This window comes from Ruditapes philippinarum, unplaced genomic scaffold (assembly GCF_026571515.1).
Source record: "Ruditapes philippinarum isolate M1 unplaced genomic scaffold, ASM2657151v2 ctg3922_1_1_1_1, whole genome shotgun sequence".
In the NCBI taxonomy this organism is placed as follows: domain Eukaryota; kingdom Metazoa; phylum Mollusca; class Bivalvia; order Venerida; family Veneridae; genus Ruditapes; species Ruditapes philippinarum.
The window spans coordinates 76,010-102,258 of record NW_026860119.1 but is presented as its reverse complement, the minus strand read 5'-3'; the positions used below and the strand labels follow the sequence as shown (position 1 = coordinate 102,258).

Below are 26,249 nucleotides of genomic sequence, written 5' to 3'. Positions count from 1 at the left end.
AATGACTATATAAGTAAAAGTAAACCATAATATTATCTAAAAGAAAATACACAGATATTTCACTTACTTTAAGCATTTTTTTCTGAACAAGTTTAAAGTTTAAAATTGTTATATTCTAAGCAGTTATTAGAAACCAAATTTGTGTCGTCGCTTGGTAAACTACTTGACTGGCTCAATGAAAACGATATATTTACTTAAATTTTAAAATTATATTTTTTATACCTTTTTGTACCATTAAATATATTTCTTGCGTTTATGTTTTAGACAAATCTGCAGGGAATACGGAAGAAGTAAAACACACAGGTGACTGTTTTTCAATATTCATGTTTAAACATATCATTTAGACTCGTTGGCCAATTTTGGTCCATGTTGATGTCAGAAAAATGACGTCATAATTTGAAATAACAACGAACTGTTCTGTTCTTACAATTCTTTAATCATTTGTGATTCTCTTACATTTGTTCAGCTAAATGGCTTAACGTAAAAACCGAACGGAAAAAAACGAAAAAAGGTATAGTCTTTGGACCGAAAGGGTCTAGATAGTTAGTAACGGCTCAATTATTTAAGAAATAGAGTCTTTTCGGTAATTGCAATTACAAATTTGAATCACAATTTTGTGTTGTTTTTTTCTCACTTCTTTAAACAAAGAACTTTTTTGTTTTCGATGAAATACTCTTTTGCATGAAGTCCTAGTTTAAATAAAATATTTAATTTTCTTCCTTCTGCTTTTGTTTAGAAAAATACCGCAATAAGCATACTATTTTTAAACAATTTGTTTTTGACATTGTTTTACTTCTTATGTATTCAGTAACCATAGAAACAAGCTCATTCTTACCTAAAAAGACAACACACACAGTTTCTTCATCCCCTTCTACTTCTTCTTCTAAACTTATAACAACATTGACAACAACTTCAGAAGGAACAAAAACAACAGAGACAACAACTGTAGAACCAGTTACGACAAAAACAACATTGACCACCAAAACAACAACCGTAGAAACAACAACAGCATCTACGACGACGCCGTCAACGACGATAACTGCAGCATCAACAACTTCAACCACGTCTTCAACTGTGTCGGCTACTTCTATATCAACACCGTCCACAACAAAAAAGACCTCACAGGTTTGGTTAAAGCTGCATTAAATAAATATGTAAAAATATTTTGCCGTCGGCCTAAAAACCAAGCTTTCTACAGTTTCATTAACCTTATGAACTGTATTGTTGTAAATCTCATCAAATATTATTCATGAATTACTATTTTATACGGAAAACCTCACGGTAACACTAAAGTTCGCATGCAAATAAAAAATAAAAATAAAATCAGTTCGTCACAGTGTTATAATTGTTATCAGGAACACAGCAAATATGAGAGTTTCATGTGCAAACACACTTTAACCGTTTTAGCTTCACGGTGCATTAGGCCTGGCGTTCAGAAAAAAGTAATCATCTTATAAAAAAAGGTTAAATTTGTATGAAAACATCCGTTACAATGCAGAAATATACCATTAAATTAGGACTGCTGGTTAAAGCCATTTTTGTTGAGGGATGATCCATAGGCGGAGTTTCTCATGCAAACAGAAATTGCACTTCTGATTTCGCGACAATGAGGTTGCAGATTTTTATGCTTATAAAACTCATTTTGATGGTCTGGACACCAAAATAAGATCTTGAGTTGATATGAATGAAATGTCGCTATTTCTATTTTTATGAAATTTATTAAATGCAGATTTAAATATATTTTTATCAAGTTACAATGCTACACAGCATACAGAAATGTGTCATGACGTCACATGTTTGAGCCAGGCCATATTCAGGAAATCATTTAGAATTATTTGAAGGGACATGAAGCCTCATAAATGAATACATTTTTTTTCTTCTTTGGAAAGGGAAACATGTATTTTATCGTGTAGTAATAATGCATGAGCATTTTTCTTTAATATGATATACATTATTTTAAATTGTAATAAAAAAAAAGAAATAAATCTGAATGTATGCTAAACAACAACTCGGTTGTTTTGTTGTTTTGTCTTTTCAGAATAGCACTTTGCCTACATCTTCTGCTACAGCAACAACAACCGTGACGCAATTGCCTACGAACAACCAAACTTATGTTACTACGCCGCAGAAAGTAACAACAGACACAATTACTACACCAACAGGAACAAAGCAAAGTAATTTATGTAAGTTATCATGATTCAAGATTATTGAAGTCAATATAAACACAAAGGGGCTACATTGAGTTCTAAAAACATAGAAAAATAATGTATCAAATATTTACATAATCAACTTGGGCAATTAACAGGGAACATGTACAAACGAAGACATTTAAAGAAGTATATTCAGAATAAAATTAATATCGAATTTTGTGCTTGAGTTTTAAATGTTTCCAACTTTATTAAATGGTACAAACACCTCGAAATAATATTTCCAGTTAAGTCATGTCAAAAAAACTTCAGTGAAATTGTTGTTTCGATTTCTTTTATACTTAAATATTTCGATTCAAAATGAGTTACACTCGGCTAACAATATCTTATCAATTCACGATATAATCAATATTTGGAAACGAGTTTTTCTTAATGTTTTAACATAATGATATTTGAGATATTACTGATGTTTACTTAAGAAACCATTTAACTTAAGTTCTTAAATAAAAATAGGCCCGCAGTTAATGAAAATAATACTGATTTTATACCTAATTTGTAGTGATATAGTAAGCAATGCTTTCATAATACTCAATATTATACATGTATTTTATTTTATTTTTCAAGCCGTCTCTATGTCAGAGATTCTTTACCATCCCGATGATGTTAAATCAGTGACCTTGAGTTGTGAAGGTCGTCACCAAGGTAACTGGAGAACGCTGACAATCAGACGACAGTTCAAGGACGGCTACGAGCCAGTCGCTGTAGCCGTGCTTAATGAACTAAATGAAGTTGAAGTGTTTAAGTTTTATCCCAATGTGACTCATGTGATCAACATTAATGAATTTGACGTGACATTGATTATAACATTTGACCCTTTTCTGTGCGCTGAACTTACCAATTTTACGTGTGCAATGGTAAATGAAGACGAGGCAGCGTCCACAAGGGCAAATATTTCGAGTAAGTTACTTTTTATGCTGTATTTATTTTCATATGATATTTTGTTGTTTTTTACAAACAGACAGATTATCTTCTTTTGTTACCATATACAATGTCTGACAAAATTTTACAGATGCAATATTTGACGTCATCCTACATTTATTTATAATAAATCGTGCAAAACAGAAATATAAAATATGGCTTCAAAAATAAAAGCTTATTTTTTGCTATTTCTTAAAACAGCTTTTCTTTTATATGTGAGCGTGTTTATTAAGTAGTGTTATCTTGTTAACAAGTTAAGTATAACTTATAAACGAGTTAGATGTAACTTGTAAACATGTAAAGCAAAATCAAGTCAAATCAAATCAAAACACGCCATAAGGTATCTGTCTCTCAGTTCTTTGGTCTCTTGTTTGAGCCCTGCTTGGAATCCGCTCTTGAATGCTCTTGCGGGTCAGTTATCTAGTTGCTTAACGTCAGCCTCTAAATTCTTTGGTCGTTGGATGAAGCCCTACTTCGGATTCGAGCATAACAATGTTTCCACATTTGACACCAGGGCTGGTTGGACCAAGAACTCAGAATCATCGAAATTACCTGTAAATTTTCTTCACAAAAAAGTTGAATTACAGTGCATCCCGTACGAAAGTCAGCCTGAAAGTAAAAGTGATTAAAATATATCGAGATTGTAAACATGGTCTAAAACATGGCCTATGTTAACAGGTGACACTGTACATTGTCAATATCTGATACTGTATTAGTTGATTGATGAGGCAGGAGACAATTGTGATCGATGACTTTGAACCTGTACCTTAAATTGAAATGACATATTTAAAGCTTTATATTTTAATATTTAAAAAACATTGAAAGATGTTTACAAATATATTAAAATTGCATATTTTCAAGTACGGCCATCATTCATTTGCCGATATTGTTAGGCTTAATATGAATGTTGTTGTGTAAATGAAAACAGATTTTTCTTGTTATAGAGTTTGACAGTTGATTTATATTACAGTAATTTAAAGTGGTGGTTTTAATAATGTCCGTATGAAACGTTTCACAAAAGTCGAATGTTTAAACTACTACATGTAGTATTGTTTAATAATGACATGTTAATTTCGCAAAAATATGTGAAGTTTGTTTTTTTTTTTTTTGTTCTTGTTGTGTGTTTTTGTATGTGTTTTTATCGTATATATTACACAATAAGTTTTGCCCACCCACTTCGCCTCATATTTTTTTCTTCTGAACCATGATTGAAGAGTTGGATTTAGTGATAACTTTGAATATGGTTTTACGTTATTTATTTTGCAATGAATCGTAAATATTTATTCAACATGTTGTTTAACCTTAAACTTGTAAAGTTTAAAGTATTGCACTTGAACAAAAACATGTTTCAATATGTTTTAATCAGTGGCCGAGTGATAAAGGTCGTTGAATTCGAACCACTTAACCCAGGATTCGTATTCCGCCAGGGACTTTGGATTCTTGTATGTGAGCAAGCTATCTATTTCGTATACGGAAGGTCGGTGGTTCTACTCATGAACCCATTAGTGCCTGAAATAATGCACGGAGAGGCACCTGTCGTCTTTTCTCACCAGTAAAGCTAAAAGGTCACCATTTTACGGTGTGACTTAAAACCTCAACAGAATTAAACATTTACTAAGTGACTATGTGACTATTTTACATAACCTAAAATTGCGCCTTAAATTATTTATATATACAATCTAGTGGTCGTTTTTGTTGTACTTTGTTGTTGTTTTAATGGAGGTTTTGTGTGTTGGGGGTGTTTATTAATATTTATCTTTTTTATTTACTTATTCTCATTTGATTTTATCTGTTTATTTTCTTTTTTTCTGTATCTATCTTTAAATTTGTATTTATTTTTTAAATTTATTTATTAATTTATTTATTTATTTATTTATTTATTTATTTATTTATTTATTTATTTATTTATTTATATATATTTATTTATTTATCAGTTTATTTCAATAGTGTTTTTTTTTTTAATTTGAAGTTATTCAATAGTTTGGATTGTTTTTGTTTTTATTTTATTTTGTTTTGTGTTTCTATCTTTTTTTATTTTATTTCTTTTTTTAAGTTTACATGCCAGAACCAGTTATTATCCTACCTCATGCAATAGTTGAAGACAGGAAAATAACTTTACGTTGTGTCACCGAAGTTTGGGGATCCAGCGCTACTGTCGTCTGGAAATTCAAACCGGAATTCGGTACGAGTTTCATGGACTTTAGCGTTTCACCAGTAAATAACGTGACTATGAAAAACTGTTCCACAGTGATTAACAGTAGTTTGGAGTTTAATCCGAGCATGTTTGAGGATGGTGCCAACTTCCGGTGTGAGGTACAGGATAAGTTTAACCCACAAGTTGTTCAACAGACCAGTGCTGACGTCACGTTAAAAGTTGTTCCTAGTAAGTATTCTACAATCATAGTTATTACAATAAGACAACATTTTTCAGTGACATTTGTCTGTTAGATCAGATATTTTATCCAAGTATTCGATGAGATAGTTGTCGGTCTGATACAATATCAGACATTTGTCAGCCTAAAGTGCATATATATGATTAGGCTTTTGTCAGCCAAATTATTAATAAGACATTTATCTGCCTGATATAATATCAGAAATTTGTCAGCCTAGTATATAATATTCAATACTATATGATAAGACATTTGTCAGCCAAATTATTAAAAATGCATTAATCAGCCGTTATTTATCATCATACATATATCAGCCTATGAAAAGATTAGAAAATTGTCAGCTTAATGATTGATTAACATTTGTCAGTTGCCTAAAATTTGCTCAGGCATTTGTCAGCTTTTAGATATAACCAGATATTTGTCAGTCTAGTATATGATCGAACAATGGTCAGCCTGATATGAAATCGTATATACGAGGATTGTCGTAGACTACATTATTTTCCCTTAAACCCGACGTTTATGTCAGTACAGTGGAAAAGCATGATTATATTATATCCACTTTTATTTCAGGCAATTATTGCGAAGGAAAGCGACAGTTCACAATCCACCCTCATCCTCATGGACCTTGCACCTTAGTGGTTTATTGTCTAGATACGGGTCCGCTTGTATATGAAATTGAATGTGAACAAGGACATTGCTATGACTATGTGAAAACAGCGTGTGTGCCTGCCAATGAAATAAGGAAATAGACACAACTGCTTTATTACGGTTTTAGAACGGCCCTTGATGGGCGTAATTCAGGCAAATCATGGGATATGAAGCTGTGATTAAAAATTGAATTTGCTGTACAAACTTTCAGTTAATATACAGGGTACTTTTTAAAGTGTTGTAAGCAAAGATCGTTTGATTCTCGTAAAGGAAAGACATGACCGTTTATATTTTTTATATTTTGTTTGCAATATGTATGTGGATCCACAAAGAAGGACATTTAGTGGATAAATGTACAGTGTGGTTACAGATCTTTTATTAATTATACATGTATATGTATGGCTACACGTCACAATTTACCGAAATGAATATTGGAAAATGACTACCCGTGCGGATAACAGAAAACTCTTATTGCAAAAAGTAGATGCCTCTTAGAGCAAAAAGTTAAAGACCTTTTTATGCCTCAGAAATGCTCTCATTTGTTTTCTCAAAAACTGTTTATGTTTGGTTTTCACTTACCATATACATGAACTATATTTTGCTTTTTATTTCTGTTGGCAATTGGTACAGTTAAGGTGAAATTAGTAGGGAAGTCTAAATACTACTATTTCTCTACCTTACGACACATAACTGCATGTTCAGTGCTATTGTTTTTTTTAGTTGACAAACATCTAACATGCTCTTAATACAATATCTAAACATTATTAAACACATCTTTGACAGTTTCAAAGAATACAATATATAGATATGCATTTCTGACACATAGTGTGCCTTTAATGCCTTTTAGTGCAAAATGTTCAACTTGAGGTGAACGCCTATCTTAGATTTTTCTATAAATAAGTTTGTTTTGTTTTTTAAGTTTCATTCACGAAACTATAAATAGTTGACACAAATCTAATTTTAGCATATTTTACTGTGATGCTGTTGCCTGTTGGCCTTTGTTATACTTGTTCTAATTAATTATATGAGAGAACATAACGAAATAGTGAAGAACCAAATTAACCGTATTTAGGCCTACCTGTAGCTGTGTGCATTTCTTTTCTGATTTCGTGATGCAGTTTAAAAATCAATTTTTTGCAGTGTTTTATATTTTAGCACATAATACATTTCGGGCTTACGGTGCATATAAACAAACACTATATGAATGGCTTACGATACAGGGACTAATAATTAAATTTATTATTTTGTAAGTGTTTTTAGAATTGTTTACTCTCTATTTGCAAACATATTGAGAGAGGCTTTCATCCAAAGGAAAAGGACAAAATGAATAGAGATAACAACAGGTTTTTATTTTTCATTGTACGTCTTTTTAATGATTAAAAAAGATCAAAGTAATTTTTGTTTCCTATTTTGGACCATGTTATATTGTTTAAAGTGTTTTTTAAAAGATATATAGTCAATCTTTACTTACATATACACTTTTTGTATGTGTGTGTATATATATTAATATTCTACTGGGATTTTCGTTGCTATACTATAAATCTTTTCAACGTGATTGTATATGTGGCGCACCTACAATGTGACCTACTTATCATTCCAAATCAGAGCTATTTATAGAATAAAGTCATAAAAAAGGGTTTGCTTAGAATAATGTTAAGTGAAAATAGATTTCAAATGGAAAAGGCGGGTTTTTTTCTGTAATCTTATTGTTACACAAATAACTAACGCCAATGAACAATTGCAACTGTCAGTCGGTCAAGGTCAAATTCAAACTACGCCACCCACCCCGTATTTGCTGTCTTTTTGTAATTCGAACAAAATGCAATTTTCGCTTTGTCCAGTTTCAAACCTGTTAATTAATGCAGCTCCATTGAGGTCAAAAAGCCTAAAAACATAAAATTTGACATTCTTACACATATCAAGTGAAAATAGGCAAAGAATAATAAAGAATTATGCTAAAAAAATCATATTAAAAATTGATTTTTTATGCAATCAATTTCAACAATAAAAAAGTTGCTTTTGAAGAAAAAAAGGGCGAAGGTTATGATCTGAAAATTTGCAAACAAGATATTTGTTCAGTCCAACATCAAAAGGTACACCAATCTAGGAAAAAATATGTCCCGTTTTGTCCAAAAAAAAAACTTCAGTGGAGTCCCTTTAAATTTGAATGAAACAGGTCTAATATTTTTAATACAAAAAGTTTCTTATAGCATTAAAAGAACAGAACACATTTTCGAGGAACAATACATTTCTTTAAAGCCAAATTACTGGACATTTTGCGGAATTACGGGAGTAACGCTCGGGCAATTTACGAAAAGAAATTCACATTTGAATGCATGAAATCCTTTTGTATTTATAATGTATATATGATTTTTGATATACATGTAAATCTTCTGGTGTAAACATTAATATATGTTCTACCTCAATTCTGATTGAAACAATTGTTTTCTTTTGTACAAATTGCCCTTTTGACATGTACACACTATTTGGTATATTTTGTATTTTCTTTTCATAGTCTAAAATACATTCACTATTTTGATTGAAATGGAATATTTAACCAATAAAAGGAACGTATTTTCATATGTATGTTTTAGTTATACTTGAATGCCTATAAAAGCGCTATAAAGCGATATACACAGCTTCTCTTTCAGTTCAAACTGGTGTCCCATTAGATCTATTTAAAGATATAAAAAATACAATGCCAGTGCCTGTTTTATATTGACGATTTCTACAATATTAGACTTTTTTGGTGTTCAAATCATTTTTATGTTAAATGTATTTTTATTTGCGTTTCTTTTCCACTTAATCTAAACAAAGACCAAAAAAGCATGTATGCTGGACATCTCTAATTACAAGTAGCACAATAGTATGCGAATGATACACAAAATGATTGAGTAATAAAAGAATAGTTCCAAATGGTTTAAACCAGTATATCAGAAATACACTTCAATATTAAGGTCTTAAAAAGAGCATGCAATGTTAAAAAAGCAAAACAACAATCAAAATAACCTAATAAAAGAAGTCGCGCAAAATTCGAAACATTTAAAATAAATTGATTACACATCATTCTAAGTTTAAAGTGACTTTGTAAGGCAAACGATGTATCAACTGACATCAAAGTAAATGAATGATCAAAGTGGCGTTTTATTCATCTCTGGGGGGGGGGGGGCTGATACATGTATGAACATGTATATCGTAACAAACCGAAACATGTAAACCATACATACATGCATGTTTAAGATCTGAAAATATGTAAGCAAATACTTTAAAGTGGGTTGGTCTACACTACAATGGTCACATGTTTTCGTAAGAATTTCAAATATTTATAAAAAACGATAGAAATGTATTATTTAGATACTTTTATATAATATAGCTTGAAAAAAAAGATGTTGACAAAGTTCTAAAGTGATTGAGTACGAACATTTATAAATATGATGAATGATAATATTTTGTTCTAGAACATTTTATTATCTTATTTTTTTTATAAATGTATATAATATCGGAACATGTATTTTTTACACTTTCCAACAACATCAATATATAATTCGTTCATGGTTTGTTATTATTCTTTTACGTCTAAATACTATCGACGTTTAACTGACTGTTTAATGTACGTATTATTCAATGCATTAAGGACCTTCCATTATAGACCAATCCGCTTTAATCGTCACATTGGCGAAGTGTATTAGTAAGTTGTCAGTCAGTGAACTAGTGCATTGATTTGTCCGGCTGTTTTTATCCGGACTGTAACCTTGCCATAATAAGTTGTTTATATATTTTACATACCGTATATTTTACCTATTTACCAAAAACAATTTGAATAATCAATCTTAAGGACACCCCCGCATTTCACCGAACTGATTAATCGTTAAATCAACAATATGCAAAAGTGCGGTTTACCTACCTTTTCGCTAAATTTGATTACTTTTAATTGTTAATTCTTTTTTGATGATCATTTATAACGCTAATTTAATATATACACATTGTTTTCGTTTTTGATAGATGAACTTTCCCTCAATTGTAATGCTCTTTCTCACTTAATCATAATAAAATATCCATAGATCCAATTTTGCTGACGAACACCTCCCAAATTTATGTATGTTATTTAATATATAAAATAAGATATTCGAATTATGAAGATCATCACAATTTTTGTTTTTATTGTTATTGTTGCTGTTGCTATTGTTGTTCTTTTATTCTTCTTTTTCTTGTTATCACAATTATCATCATCATCGTCATCGTCGTCATCGTCGTCGTTATTATTAATATTATTATTATTTTTTATCATTATTAATATTATAAATTTTGAAAGCGGGAGTTGTGTCACTTTATCATATTTGATATATCAGATCTTTTTTTTTCTTTCAAAACACCTGTTTTAGTTAGTCGAGGGAGCGGACTCGGGAATAATATACGTTACAATTGTAAGAATTTGTTTAAATTATACTGTTAAATAACTGAGTGCAAACCGGTCCAATGTATTTAACCTTTAAAATAAGACCGACCTAAGTTAGTAAAAGAGAAATGTTAATAGGTCAGGAGTCAATCTCGCCATCAGCTAGAATTTAAAACCTTGTCTGTTTGATACGTTCAATACCCAGTGCGAAATTTGTCTTTTGTTTTGGGTGTCGGTAGGTCAAAGGTCAAGGTTACTATCACTCAAATTTGTTAAGAACTTGGATACTATTGTTACACCACCTAGTCATTAGAAGAGAACTAAATGAGAGAATAAAGATCTATCGCCTTTTGAGGCTGTTGAAACATATTTAACTAAAAAATATATATATATAGGTCAAGGTCATTTCCTTGAACTCATCGCGTGATTTTAACTTCGCCAAAAGTTATCACGAAACGGATGTGATAGTTATATGATGCAGCAAAAAAGGAAACATAAAATATAATGAATGAATTTAATTGATAACTTGTCCACCATAAGGCGCATGAAATTGTATACAACCTAAGAGTTTGTTTCTTCTGTTTTTGAAATTAATTTTCACTGCATAACGGTCCTGAAATATAAATTAGAAGAACTTGTACGTTATATCCAAATATGAGAAAATATAACCCTCTATGCAACAAATTATTATATTTTACATTTCGGAAAACTGTCTTATCTTGCGACGCTTGCATGGTTTACGAAATCAGTTAATTTGTGTCGTCAAGTTTTGTCATCTAACAAAAGAATCATCAGAATCCATGTAAAGATGACGCTTTATCCGCTTTGATGCGCTTCAAATTAAGGCAAGATGGTGGCGTGGCGAAGAGGTTCATATGTCGGACTAGTAACCTTAAAAAATCAGTATTGCTGGTCGCATGGGTTCAAACCCCGTCAGGGAAAAGCCGTTGTTTACACGAGCAAGAAACTTTACACTCATTGCTAAGAACTGTTTGGTTTCAGGAACGGATTCGGGAGTGTTTAAATAAGTGTAAAGCTTCCAACATAAGGCAACTGGAACAAATTCGTGGGAACTAAACTAATATATTATGTTGATTACGAAATATACATATAGAACAAAACAGGAACGGAGTAAATACAAAATGATTTTACCGATCTTAAAGCGTTCATTGGTATAATATTGACCGGAAGTTGGATCGGCTGGCTAGAAATAGTCATCCTGCCGGCGAGAAGTGGACATCCGGCGTGATACCTGATTTAAGATATTTAAAATATATATATAAACAGTCATAATTCTGTGATTGTTATATTGCAAACAATCATTTAAGACGTTGATAAATGGCCATAAAACCCTGTCAAAAATCGTTATATGAAACAAATTTCTTTATTTTATGAAACTATTATTTATACCTGAGTGCATCTACCAGAAGTTTATCTATGTGTACATCAATATCGTTGGCTATGGCACTAGGGTCACTAAATAAAATCTTGTTGATGACGTAACAGGCGTCATACACGCGTCTGAAACATGAACATGATTGTATGTATTAGTTACTAAGATATAGAGGATATATGTGGGCGTAGCCACGAGTGAGAATACTGTTTTTAAAGTTCACGAGATGAAATAAAATTACATCTTACACAACAAACAGACAAATTTTCTTTTTATTTTATGCTTAAAAACAAGTTAAAACGAAATTTCCATAATTTTAACGTTAATTTAAAATATGTTTCCCCCATTGATACCCCATTTAGACGGAATTTCTCATTAAAACCAAGAAGTCTTGAGCTGAAAAATAAGTCCGCCAATCAAGGTTAAATGACGGTGATATTTATTCATTTTATTAAAAAAATATGAATGATCGCTTGTTTTATTAATAAAAACAAACAATTCTTGTAGGAGAAAAAGTCCAACCATCCATCCATATTTCTGTTACTTACTGCGAATTTATATTAGACCTGGCCTTGTAAAATGTAAGCGGCAGCCATTTTTTAAAGTTGTGTATTTCATGGGAGGAAAATAATTGTGTAAGATTCAGAGGGATATAATTTGGATTTGTTAGTCATACACCTTTTTAAAAGAAAGAAAACTTATTTGAGGATTGTAACAGACAAAAAATAAGTGTTGACAGAAGTGAAAACATCCAGAAAGGGAGATAGGAAAATGGAAAACTTGGAAGCTTGCTAAGGAACGCTGGGTTGTTTTACTTATTCTACCAGTGATGGCTGTCAATGCTTTTCAATTTTTCATAAATTACGGCAGTTATTGCTCGTAGGATACTTTAATATGCCCAAAATGTCATCAAGAGCAGTTTTGCATGGGGAAGGAATGTATTTTTCAGACTGTAAAAACGAAACAAAAAAAAATTAGAGACGAAATTTGGTGATTGGAATTTGAATGAATAGACTAGAAGTAAGTTTTCTCTCTTTATTACTTTTGACATTTAAGTTATTTATCTATTTCAGCTTTGCTATTTCTTTTAACAGCCTGACATTGTCAGAATTGTCAGTAAAAATAAAATTGAGGTACCACATGGGGAAAATCTTAAAAAAGTAGTTTCGTCATTGAAAAAAGTGAAATTATATTTTGATAATTTTCACTGTGAAATTATCAAATATAATTTTCACGGATAAATCAGTAATCCACTGAAAAGCATAAAATAAATAACGTTAAAGTGAAAAACAATTAACATGAAGAAAATTAGAAATATATATTTTTTTATTCAAAGTAACTAACAAATGCCAAGTTTAACTATAAAAAACAACTATTTAGTTTAGTTTTCCCAAATTATATACACGCAGTGACATTATGATCACTATGCTTTTAAAAGCATTACCTATTTTTACCTAACTTTATGACCTAGTTCATATTTGACCTATTGACCTTAATATTGACATAGTTTATACTTGACCTTATGACCCCTACACTGAATCATGACATAGTTTATACTTGACCTTATGACCCCATACTGCATCATTGCCTATTTTACTTGACCTTATGACCTAGTTTATATTTGACCTATTAACTTATATCCTTAATCCTGATATAGTTTATACCTGACCTTATGATCCCCATACTGAATTATTGCCTATTTTTACTTGACCTTATGACCTAGTTTATATTTGACCTTTTGACCCATATCTTAAATCATGACATAGTTTCCACTTGACCTTATGACCCCTAGTCTTAACCATGACCTAGTTTATACTCACAACGACTTATTTTCATCTTCTGGGAAAACTTTCTCCATCTCACCAGACGTACGATTCCTCCAACCAATATCCACCTCGATAACCAGTTCGTCTATATAACTACTTACCACAGCATCAAACGAGACATTGTAGACTCCGGGCAGGCGGATCGGCAACGGTGATACAATTAAAGAGTGGACATAGATAGGGTCAGCGAACTCGTTAGGTTCTAAAAGTAATCAAAACAAAGTGTATTCACTATGAAAAAAAATGTTTATGTGCTATTTTTTTTGGTCTAAGTATACGTACATGCGTGCATGTACTTATGTGCGTGCGCGTGCATGCGTGCGTGTGCGCGTGCGTGCGCTTGATAATATAAGAAAATGAGGTTTACTGTTTTAAAATTTAAACAGAATGCACCAAATCTTTCCCTTGTACAATATATGATCCTATATTATATCGAGAATTGAACAAATAATTCCACGAATTTGATGCATATAAATCATTATAAATACGTGCACTCTTAAGTATTTGAGTGTGCTCAGGTACAGAAATATTCAATCATTTCAATTAGAATTCTTTACCAGAAATGTCATAGTTATAATATTTAAAAGCTTAAAATACACTCTTGTACGTTATAAAATGTTATTATATATAGATTTAAGTAAGCCGATATGTTTTTCTTAATTAAACGAAACGTTAATCATTAAATCACAAAGGGCACTTACTACAATCCGTCCAGTTCAATTGTCCGTTCGCTATATTTACACAAATAATAAAAATACAACTTAAAACACTAGTTACTAATATATGTGCCATTTTTTGTCTTACTATTATATAAACCAAATGTATTAAGTGAAACAAGTTCGTGTTAGATAAGGAAGGACCCCCAGGATTTAGAAGGTTAATGGTGTCATAACACTAGACAAGAAGGCTAAAATGTCTGCAAAAATAACGTTTATAATGTTAAAATTAAGTGCAATGAAGATCTACCGGTGCATTTTAGGATGCACTTCCTCTTGCAGAAATGAACTTTAAGACGCGAATGTCGGACAACTCTATCCTGTTTGGTTTCAAATTAGGTTCACTTTAAGCAGGATAAGGAATCGTTTGAGGCCAAAGTTAAACCAAAATGACGCAAAGATGATAACCTATATAAAAGCGAAATGACCTAATTAAAACACGTAAGGTAAGCGTACACTCGGTAATTTTGTATAATTATATATTTTTCTTATTTCTTTCTTTTTCTTTCATATTATTGTGGAACCTGAGACATATTATTATGTTTTGAGTTGAACAAATATGTATTGATTTGTGTGGGTATTATTTTTTTTTTTTTTACATAATTATTATTATTATTATTAATATTATTATTATTATTATTATTATTATTATTATTATTATTATTATTATTATTATTATTATCATTAATATTGCATATAAAACACATACCTTAACAAAGTTCTGTGTCCCTTCTTTATGTAGGGGAAATAATTCGTGTATACGTATATACACTTTTTCTGTAAGAGTTCTGTCCCTTGAAATAAAAATAATGAATGCGCGTAACAAAACACAAAGCAAAACACATCTGTTTTATATTATATATCATTAAATTGGCATAAACGACTGACAGCAAATTAAAAATATAAAACAAATGGCATCATGATGTTTTTGCAGTGTCTTTACATATTGTCCAAAACACTGCGCCGTGTTCAACCTAATGCACTAAGTATGGAGTCAGATAAAGTGAACTCGAAGTCTAACTCCAGGCACCCTATGTGGCCTTTGCTATTCTTGTCGTCCTTAAAATGGAGGCGTATTTCGAACATTCTCTGAAAACAGAAAGTCATAATTTTACAGAATGATTCGATGTCGATTATTCCCTGCGGTCTGGAGACCGCGCGTTTAACTTTTGAGGCATGGAGGAGCACGTGACCTGTTTTCGGTACATGGAGGAGCATGTGATCTATAAACCGTACACGATTGGTTAATTGACCTTTTCGAAAACCTGGCTAAATACCGTTTGTCGGTACGTTACGGAATTACCTCTAGGGAAATCAGAATTACACCTAATTAAGAACAAAAATTTATTACGTGACACTTCTAATTTTCTATAATTATTTTACCGTTTAAGGTGGAAAAACTTGAATGATGTATTTGAAAATTATCATCGTTTCTTTAATATATGACATAATGTAGTTCAAATTTTACAAACAATAAATTGTTTATACTGAAAATCTACAAAATTAAAATGTTCGTAGTGGCATCTGCCATAATAAATAGAGAATTTTTCTGCATAAACTTGTGTGTTTACTTTATTATTTTTTTTTTTTTGCTTGGAATTATTCATAAAATGGTAGGCCTATTTAATCATTTTCTTAAAAAGAAATAATTGTTTTATGTTCGACCTTCTCCGGTCATCAACGGTCACCAGTTTCCAAAGACCTTCTTCTATATTGATCGATTATTGTCAACTATATTCCTGATACAAACGTTAATTAATTCCCCTCCCTCAAAACAATGTTGAAAATAGTTAAATGAAATATCTTTATATCATTAAAAATGTTCCCCGCAGGAAACCATTTTACTTGTAATTTGTCTGTAAATCCGTGGTAAAAGGTATGTAACAAAAGTGTAGGGATTTCTAGTGGAAATTTTACCTGGTTATATTTTCTTTCGATCAGTGTTAATTACAAATTTCACAAGCAGTACGAAATTTAACACCAAGCATCTCACAGATTTACAAATGTAACTATTATCTGTTGTTGTTGTTGTTGTCAATTCGATTGTTGTTTCTTCTCATCAGTGTTTCTTTGTGTGTGTGTTCGTGTTTCTTTGTTTGTTTGTTTGTTTGTTGTTTTATTAGTTTGTTTGTGTGTTAATGTTGTTTGTGTGTTAATGTTATTTGTTTTCTTGCTTGCTTGCTTATTCGTTTGTTTGCTTGCTTGCTTGCTTGTTTGCTTACTTGCTTGCTTGTTTGTTGCCTTTAAGTGTATTCAACATTTCAAATAAATAAAAAAAAACTTACGCTTGCAAAGTTGGCTAGCTCTATCGGCAAGTTGGCGATTGTCAACATTTCGTCTTGGATTACCACAGATTTAGTAGGAACTGGACAAGTACTGTCATTTCCCAGCATGTAATACATAAATTTCTCCCATACAACCGGGAGATTTTGATTCTGGTACTCGCAAGCATCAATGTCACCACTGGAATCTATATGTATATATAATTGTTTGTATGTATATATATATGATGATGACGATGATGATGAGGATGACGACCACGTCGACGCTGATGATGATGATTATGATTATGATGATGACGACGACAATGATGATGACGGCTCTGAATATGATGATGATGATGATGATGATGATGATGATGATGATGATGATGATGATGGTGGTGATGATGATGATGATGATGATGATGATGATGATGATGATGATGATGATGATGATGATGATGATGATGATGATGATGGTGATGATGATGATGATGATGATGATGATGATGATGATGATGATGATGATGATGATGATGATGATGATGATGATGATGATGATGATGATGATGATGATGATGATGATGATGATGATGATGGTGATGATGATGATGATGATGATGATGATGATGACGACAACAGCGACAACGATGACGGTGATGATTATAATGTTGATGAAAACTACGAACACATAATTGCATATATATATACATGTATATCGACACTTTGAGGTTAGAGTTCAAAAAAAAAACCAAAAGAAAAACCCTTAAATAAAATGTATATTTGTCCATCCCAGCACATAGAAAAAAATATCGGGAAAAGCTTTAAACATCCACAAAAAACACTGTTTATTTTATGCTTTTCAGTGAATTACTGATTTATCCGTGAAAATTATATTTGATAATTTCACAGTGAAAATTATCAAAATATAATTTCACTTTTTTCAATGACGAAACTACTTTTTTAAGATTTTCCCCATGTGGTACCTCAATTTTATTTTTACGGACAATTCTGACAATGTCAGGCTGTTAAAAGAAATAGCAAAGCTGAAATAGATAAATAGCTTAAATGTCAAAAGTAACACAGAGAGAAAACTTACTTCTATTCCTTCAAATTCCAATCACCAAATTTCGTCTCTAAATTTTTTTTGTTTCGTTTTTACAGTCTGAAAAATACATTCCTTCCCCATGCAAAATGCTGCTCTTGATGACATTTGGGCATATTAAAGTATCCTACGAGCAATAACTGCCGTATGCTTTATGAAAAATTGAAAAGCATTGACAGCCATCACTCGTAAAATAAGTAAATCAACCCAGCGTTCCTTCAGCAAGCTCCCAAGTTTTCCATTTTCCTAGCTCCTTTTCTTGAATGTTTTCACTTCTGTCAACACTTATTTTTTGTCTGTTACAATCCTCAAATAAGTTTTCTTTTCTTTTAAAAAGGTGTATGATAACAAATCCAAATTATATCCTTCTGAATCTTACACAATTATTTTCCTCCCATGAAATACACAACTTTTAAACAATGGCTGCCGTTTACATTTTAGAAAGCCAGGTCTAATATAAATTCGCAGTAAGTAACAGAAATATGGATGGATGGTTGGAATTTTCTCCTGCAGGAATTGTTTGTTTTTATTATTAAAACAAGCGATCATTCATATTTTTTTAATAAAATGAATAAATATCACCGTCATTTAACCTTGATTGGCGGACTTATTTTTCAGCTCAAGACTTCTTGTTTTAAATGAGAAAATTCCGTCTAAATGGGGCTCTCAATGGGGAAACAGATTTTAAATATTAACGTTAAAATTATGGAAATTTCGTTTTAACTTGTTTTTAAGCATAAAATAAAAAGAAAATTTGTCTGTTTGTTGTGTAAGATGTAATTTTATTTCATCTCGTGAACTTTAAAAACAGTATTCTCACTCGTGGCTACGCCACTCGTGAGAAAACTGTTTTTAAAGCTCACTCGATGAAATAAAATTTCATCTTACACACAAACAAACAAATATCCTCTATTTAATTTGTTCATATCAACTACCGCCCAACAAATTCAAAGGCTTAGAAATATAGGTAGCGTTCAGATGTATAAATGCATGTGAAATGAAGTTTTTACATGTTGAATGTCTTAAATTGACTTGTCAGATTTCCATTTTTGAACCTGTCTATTATCAATTTGTGGAATATGAAAAAATGAAAATTTGAAGATGGTATGCCAACAGTACACAGCCTGGTCCGACTACACGGAGGTGCAGGCTGGCCTGGCTCTATACAAGCCTAATCATTTTCAGTTCGAGCAATGTAATGGTTGAATTATTATGACAAAGCATATATGAGCCGCGTCACGACAAAACCAACATAGTGCGTTTGTGACCTGCGTGGATCCATGCGGATGCGCAGGCTGGTCTGGATCCATGCTGGTCGCAAACGCCCTATGTTGGTTTTGTCGTGACGCGGCTCATATGCAATTTATTACCAAGAGCCTAATCCGTCCACGGCACATGGCAACGTGAAGATATACTTCGATATAAGCTCGTCGACATCTTCGTCAATGTAGAGTTTATGAATCTGTTTATTAACCGTCACATCGGCTGAGAAATGTACATTCCCGGGGATGACCACGGGGAATGGCCATATCTGGAAGGAGTCAAAGGTCAACGAGGCGTTTAGTGGATTGGAAGCTGTAAAGATAAAATGAATATTTAATGTTATAAAACCCGACTGAGCATAAGAAGAGTAAAGTTTCACACTATAAATTTTATCATATACTATCAGAAATAATGATGAAATGATGATGACGACGAGGATGATAATGATGAAGAAGAAGAAGAAGCAGAAGTAGGATAAGAAGTAAATGATGATGACGATGATGATGAGGATGACGACGGCTCTGATGATGGTGATGACGACGACAATGATGATGACGGCCCTGAATATGATGATGATGATGATGATGATGATGATGATGGTGATGATGACGACAACAGCGACAACGACGACGATGATGATTATAATGTTGATGAAAACTACGAACACATAGTTGTACAGTCAATACAAAATATACGCTCAGTAAAAAAGATCATTTAAGACCATTTTCAAGTTGTTTTTTTTTTTTTTTTTTTTTTTGCAAAAAAAAAATTTAAAACGGAATGCCTACCGCAATCTTTCCACCTTAATCCATCTACTGAACATGAATACAACACTGTAATAATAATCAACGTATATGTATTAAGAAACATATTTGATATGTTATATAAGTAACAAAAAGATCCAAACAGTTGCACTTTTTTTCTTTTTAGATTCGACACTGTAGTAACTTTAAGTTTTTCTAAAAATAGGATTTCGTGATTAAAAGATGACCCTTTAAGCTTAATAAAGTTCTAACTCTAGTTAAATGAAAGTAATTTAGTTCATCTTGTTGCAGACAATTTTCCGTACCAGAACTCTTTTGAAAACGTTGTTTTTTCGACCATGCGACCACATGCATGCATCGAGGACACGTGACGACCACCCAAACGCATCACAAAATTTACGTATTATTATTACTATTATTATGACAACACAATAAACGAATTTTATTTTTGACAAACCGTATTAATGTACCAATCGCAACCTTTCGGCCCTTTCCGTCAGTCTTCGGATAAGGCCTTCGAACACATTAGTATGAATACACAGAACGGATACTAGACAGGACTGATTTTAAGAAAATATGAATGCTAGAGGCATTTTATAGTACAAGTAATATCTTGAGAGTTTTAACCTAATATGGGTATGCTGAAGACGATGAGGGTGGATACCAAGATAATAAAATTGACTTTGACACATCACATATATGTGATGTATACTTCATCATATTCTTCACAAAAATTACAGAAAACACCAAATGTTTACCATCTTGTTTAAAAATAAGTGACTATTTAATTTGAAATTTAAAGTTAAAGTTAAAAACAACAACAACAATAACAACACCATATTTACATCGAGTCATAAAATGTTTGAAACCGGGAGATTGCTACGTGTGCTTGCTTTACCATGGCAGCTCTCGAAAATTTTGGAATTCAGTCACGGTTTTGAGAAAGTTCTACTAGAAGATTATCACATCATTTGATATACATTAGAATTCCGGATACCCTCCAATAAATCCAGGATATCTTAAAGTAACAGCAAAGTTATCTATAAAAATATTACTTGTAATAAATCGAGTAATATTTTCTTTGACCATTTATAAAAGTCACGTGGGTTGGCTACATAGTAGAGGTGTTAAAATATAATTGTAATACACCCTTTGTTAGCCATTGAAATAGTATTTAATGTATAAAAGACTTTCAAAATTCGTTATTATTCAGAGCGGACGCTATAGTGCAGTGGTAACACTGTCTGCCTACAAATCAAGGGGTTGTGAGTTCGATCCCCCGCTTCTCCACTGAACGAATAAATGACTACAAGACTGACAAAACCAGGATATCGACACAGAATGACGGCAACGATAGATACAAGAGAAAACCTTAACGGAACAGGAAACAAGTACCGAAAGTACAAGACCGAAGACGACGACCGATAACAGAAGGAAGAACGGAGACAAGAACTGACAACAAGCGAACAGAGACGAGGACCAATAACAGAAGAACAGGACAGGGACCGATAACCGCAGTACTGACAACAAGCGAACAGAGACGAGGACCGATAACAGAAGAACAGAGACAGGGACCAATAACAGAAGAACAGAGACAGGGACCGATAACCGCAGGACTGACAACAAGCGAACAGAGACGAGGACTGATAACAGAAGAACAGAGACGATGACCGATTACAGCAGAACTGACAACAAGCGAACAGATACGAGGACCGATAACAGAAGAACAGAGACGAGGACCAATAACAGAAGAAGAGAGACAGGGACCGATAACAGCAGGACTGACAACAAGCGAACAGAGACGAGGACTGATACAGTAGAACAGAGACGGGAACCGATTACAGCAGAACTGACAACAAGCGAACAGATACGAGGACCGATAACAGAAGAACAGAGACAGGGACCGATAATAGAAGAACTAACAACGGAGACGAGGATTGATAACAGAAAAATAGATACGAGGACCAATAACAGAATAACATAGACGAGGACTGATTCCAGAGACGGGAACCGATTACAGAAGAACTGACAACAAGAAAACGGAGACCAGGACTGATTACAGAAGAATAGAGTCGGGAACCGATGACAGATGAACGGAGAAGAACGAAGACGAGAACCGAAAACAGAAGAACAAAGACGACGACCGAAAACAGGGACTTCAACCGATAAAACAACATCTGACAACAAAAGAACTGAGACCAGGACCGATAATAGAAGAACGAAGACGACGACCAATAACAGAAAAAACGAGTATCAAAACTCAAGAGTACTCAGAGAAAGTTGCCTTTAATTAATGTATATTTTGCATGCACATGTTTAACCTCCTCACACATACGAAGTATCTGAGTAGTCACGTTATATGCTTGCATAGAGTGCCAGATAAAATACATGAAACCTCTATATCTAGCAGTGTAAACCCTAAATACAGGTCTCTTATGTTTAAATGCCTTAAAATTGTCAGTACTATCTTTAATATTACTTCTATATGTTATATTGGCCTATAGAAAAATGTCCACCATCTTGGATTATTCAGCCATATTGGATTGTTTTGTTGTTTTAATTCTGTTTTGGTGTCTAATTTGTTTTTACCTCAACATGCTTTGTGACAAATATCAGGCTTTTCCTTTCCTTAAATGTTTTATTTGACATTTGATGTTAAAGAAATTTGGCGCCCATTTTAGTGGTCATTTTAAATGGCCATTTCAATGGTCAAGATCAAGTTTTTCAATTTGGTATCCACTTTTACCGGATTCAGCATACCTTAAATAGGTTAAATACACCAAGATACCTCTTGTACTACAAAATGCCTCTAGCATCTTATAGGGAGCCAAATTCTCAAAATCAGTCCTGTCTATGCGGTAGTTCGGTCTAATCTACGCTAAGAAACTGAACATGTAAACAAATAGTAATTTACTGCTGTGAGTTGTTGACAAGTTTTTTACCAATATATTCAGTAAAAGTCTACATAATATATGCAAAAGTAAACAATACGTTATTTCTTTATTTATTATTATGGTTGTAAAAACCGAAAGTAAAAAATGTCACCCGGTCGACATTAAGTCGGATTTGTTTTTAAAGATTTAAATTAAAAATGGTTGTCAGACATATTTACAAACATAATTGTACCGAAGTAGACTATATTTTCCTTGATACATTCGATTTACACTATCGAAGAATCACGTGGTAGAACTACTTTCACTCCGTATTGTTTCCGTGGTAATTATTAAAAATAGCCGATTATGTTCCGATTGATTAATGTACGAAAGTTCTACAAATCCCGGTGTCGCGAGTTGGGCACCCACGCCTAAATCATTGTTTTTCTTATGTTGCCTTCTGGCAATTGGGACAACATTTTCTTCATGTACTATGGAAGTAAAAATGTATGTGAGAAGTTAGCAGTGAACAGTGAGCTAAGCAAAAAAGGCATTTCAATTTATATAGGGAAGTGTAATGCTCAGCTGTTTTGGGCATCTAGCAGGGCTTTCCCTTTATATAGTTGGGGTTTAAAAAAATGCTCTGCTGCAATACTCAGCTGTTCTTGGCAATCTAGCAGAGCATTCCTAGCTTTAGTGAAAAATGCTCTGCTAGAACGCTCAGCTGGCTAGGCAAATCTAGCCAGGCATTACTAAATATAGTGTTAAAATGTCTGCTGGATGCTAAGCTGGCTAGGCAATTAGCAGGACATTACTAAATATAGTGTACAAATGCTATTCTGGAATGCTAAGCTGGCTAGGCAATCTAGCCTGCATTAAAATATAGTGTAAAAAATGCTCTGCTGGAATGCTAAGCTGGCTAGGCATCTAGCAGGGCATTCCTAATAAGTGAAAAAAATGCTCTGCTGGAATGCTAGCTGGTAGGCAATCTAGCAGAGCATTACTAAAATCGTGTAAAAATGCTCTGCTGATGCTAAGCTGGCTAGGGCAAGCAAATCTGCAGGACATTAACTAATACAGTGTAAAATGCTCTGCTGGAATGCTAAGCGGCTAGGCAATCTAGCAGGGCATTACTCAGCTATAGTGTAAAAATGCTTGTCTTAAATTGTAAACTGGTTTAGGCAATCTAGCAGGGCATTCCTAAATATAGTGTTAAAAATGCTCTGGTGGAATGCTAAGCTGCTAGGCAATCTAGCAGAAGCATTGCGAAATATAGTGTAAAAATGCTCTGCTGGAATGCTAAGCTGCTAGGCAATCTAGCAGGGCATTACTAATATAAAGTGTAACAAATGCTATTCTGGAATGCTAAGCGGGCTAGGCAATCTATCCTGGCATTACTAAATATGGTGTAAAAATGCTCTGCTGGAATGCTAAGCTGGCTAGGCAATCTAGAGGGCATTCCTAAATATAGTGACAAAATGCTCTGCTGGAATGCTAAGCTGGCTAGGCAATCTAGCAGGACATAACTAAATATAGTGACAAATGCTTTTCTGAAATGCTCAGCTGGCTAGGCAATCTAGCAGGGCATTACTAAAATATAGTGTAAAAAATGCTCTGCTTGAATGCTAAGCTGGTAGGCATCTAGCAGGGCTTGCTAAATATAGTGTAAAATGCTCTGCTGGAAAGCTAAGCTGCTAGGCAAATCTAGCAGGGCATTCCTAAATATAGTGTAAAAATGCTCTAGGTGAATGCTAAGCTGCTAGGCAATCTAGCAAGAGCATTACGAAATATAGTGTAAAATGCTCTATGCTGGAATGCTAAGCTGCTAGGCAATCTAGCAGGGCATTACTAATAAGTGTTAAAATGCTTTGCAGGAATGCAAGCTGCTAGGCACAATGCAGAGCATTTCTTAATATAGTGAAAAAATGCTCTGGTGGAAATGCTCAGCTGGCTAGGCCAATCTAGCAGAGCATTTACTAAAATAGTGAACAAATGCTTTTCGTGTGAATGCTAAGCTGGGCTAGGCAATCTAGCAGGGGCATTACTAAAATATAGTGTAAAAATGCTCTGGTGGAAATGCTCAGCTGGCTCGGCAATCTAGCAGAGCATTCCTTAATATAGTGAAAAAAAATGCTCTGGTGGAATGCTCAGCTGGCTAGGCAATCTAGGCAGGGGCATTTACTAAATATGGTGTAAAAATGCTCTGGTGAAATGCTAAGCTGGCTAGCAATCTAGCAGGGCATTCCGAATTATAGTTAAAAAAAATGCTTTGGTGGCATGCTCAGTTGGCAGACTAATTCAGTTCCAGGATTTATTGTTGCCAAAGTTTTATTGACATTTTCGACTTCTAGGCCAATTCTGAGGCATCTCGCAGACTTTCAGTATTTTTGGTGCCATAGAAATAATGATATTTTTGACTTCCTAAGGACCCTTTAAGAGACTATTTCATTGTCCTGCGAAATTTTGAAGGACAGCTCGAAGACTATTCAGGAATTTTTGGTGCCAATACTGATATTGACAATTAAGACTTCTAGGGACCCCTCAAGAGTCCATTTTGGTCGTCTGCGACCCTGATTCTTGGACACTCGCAGACTTTCAGGAAATGGTTGGTGCTAATGGAAATTAATCAATATTTTTTGATTCTAGGGACATTTAAGAGTCCATTTTCATTGGCCTGCAGCGTATTGTGTTGGACATTCGCAGACTTTCAGGAAGTTTGGTGCCAATAAAGATGATGGAATTTTACTTCTAGGGAACCCGCCAGAAGTCCATTTTTATGGTCTGGCGACTGATTCTGGGACATTCGCAGACTTCAGGATCTCTGGTTGCCAAATGGAGATAATGACATTTTTGACTTCTAACTTGACCCACCAGAGTTTCATTTCGCTGGTCTGCGACTGATTTTGGGACACTTGCAGACTTTCAGGAATTTTGATGCAAATGGGAGATAAATGACATTTCTGACTTTTAGGGAACCGCCAGAGTAATTTCTTGGGTCTGCGACTGATTCCCCTTGAGATCGCAGACTTTCAGGATGTTTAGTGCCATTGCATATCATGGCTTCTTTTACTTTTAAGGACCCCCTTACGTCATAAGCAGAGCATTTTTTTACCCTAAATGTCATTATTGCATTAGCACCAAAAAATTCCTGAAAGTCTGCAAGTGCCCAATAATCAGTCGCAGACCAACGAAAAAGACTCTGGATGGTTAAAAAATGTCATAAATTGTAATTATCTCTATTGGCAAACAATTTCCTGAAAGTCTGTGACTGTCAAAGATTAAGTCGCAGACCAAAAAAATGGACCCTGGATGGTCCCTGAGAAGTAAAAAATGTCATTATCTGTCTTGACATCAAAAATTCCTGAAAGTCTGTGAGTGCCTCAGAATCAGTCGCAGACCAAAGAATGGATTCAGAAAGGCCCCAATAAGTCAGAAATATCATTTTCTGCATTGACACCAAATCCTGAAAGTCTGCGAGTGACTCAGAAT

The 26,249-nt window shown here is 33.3% G+C and overlaps 3 protein-coding genes across 3 annotated transcripts; 1 reads left to right on the top strand and 2 right to left on the bottom strand.

The window, feature by feature from the left end:
- Window positions 1–235: 235 nt before the first annotated feature.
- On the top strand, window positions 236–6,764 carry LOC132758958 (uncharacterized). The gene is made up of 6 exons (XM_060750666.1): window positions 236–303; window positions 917–1,125; window positions 2,039–2,183; window positions 2,772–3,104; window positions 5,179–5,508; window positions 6,086–6,764. The coding sequence occupies exons 4-6, from the start codon at window positions 2,780–2,782 to the stop codon at window positions 6,262–6,264; spliced, it is 834 nt and encodes a 277-aa protein (XP_060606649.1). The 5' UTR covers window positions 236–303; window positions 917–1,125; window positions 2,039–2,183; window positions 2,772–2,779; the 3' UTR covers window positions 6,265–6,764.
- Window positions 6,765–11,059: 4,295 nt separating this feature from the next.
- On the bottom strand, window positions 11,060–14,639 carry LOC132758961 (uncharacterized). Its single transcript, XM_060750668.1, has 5 exons — window positions 14,480–14,639; window positions 13,773–13,980; window positions 11,970–12,080; window positions 11,712–11,811; window positions 11,060–11,172 (listed from the first exon to the last, which is right to left on the bottom strand). The coding sequence occupies exons 1-5, from the start codon at window positions 14,568–14,570 to the stop codon at window positions 11,074–11,076; spliced, it is 609 nt and encodes a 202-aa protein (XP_060606651.1). The 5' UTR covers window positions 14,571–14,639; the 3' UTR covers window positions 11,060–11,073.
- A 691-nt stretch (window positions 14,640–15,330) lies between these two features.
- On the bottom strand, window positions 15,331–20,091 carry LOC132758960 (uncharacterized). Its single transcript, XM_060750667.1, has 4 exons — window positions 19,912–20,091; window positions 19,231–19,435; window positions 16,780–16,957; window positions 15,331–15,583 (listed from the first exon to the last, which is right to left on the bottom strand). Exons 1-4 carry the CDS (start codon window positions 19,991–19,993, stop codon window positions 15,464–15,466), a joined length of 585 nt encoding a protein of 194 aa, XP_060606650.1. The 5' UTR covers window positions 19,994–20,091; the 3' UTR covers window positions 15,331–15,463.
- Window positions 20,092–26,249: the final 6,158 nt, after the last annotated feature.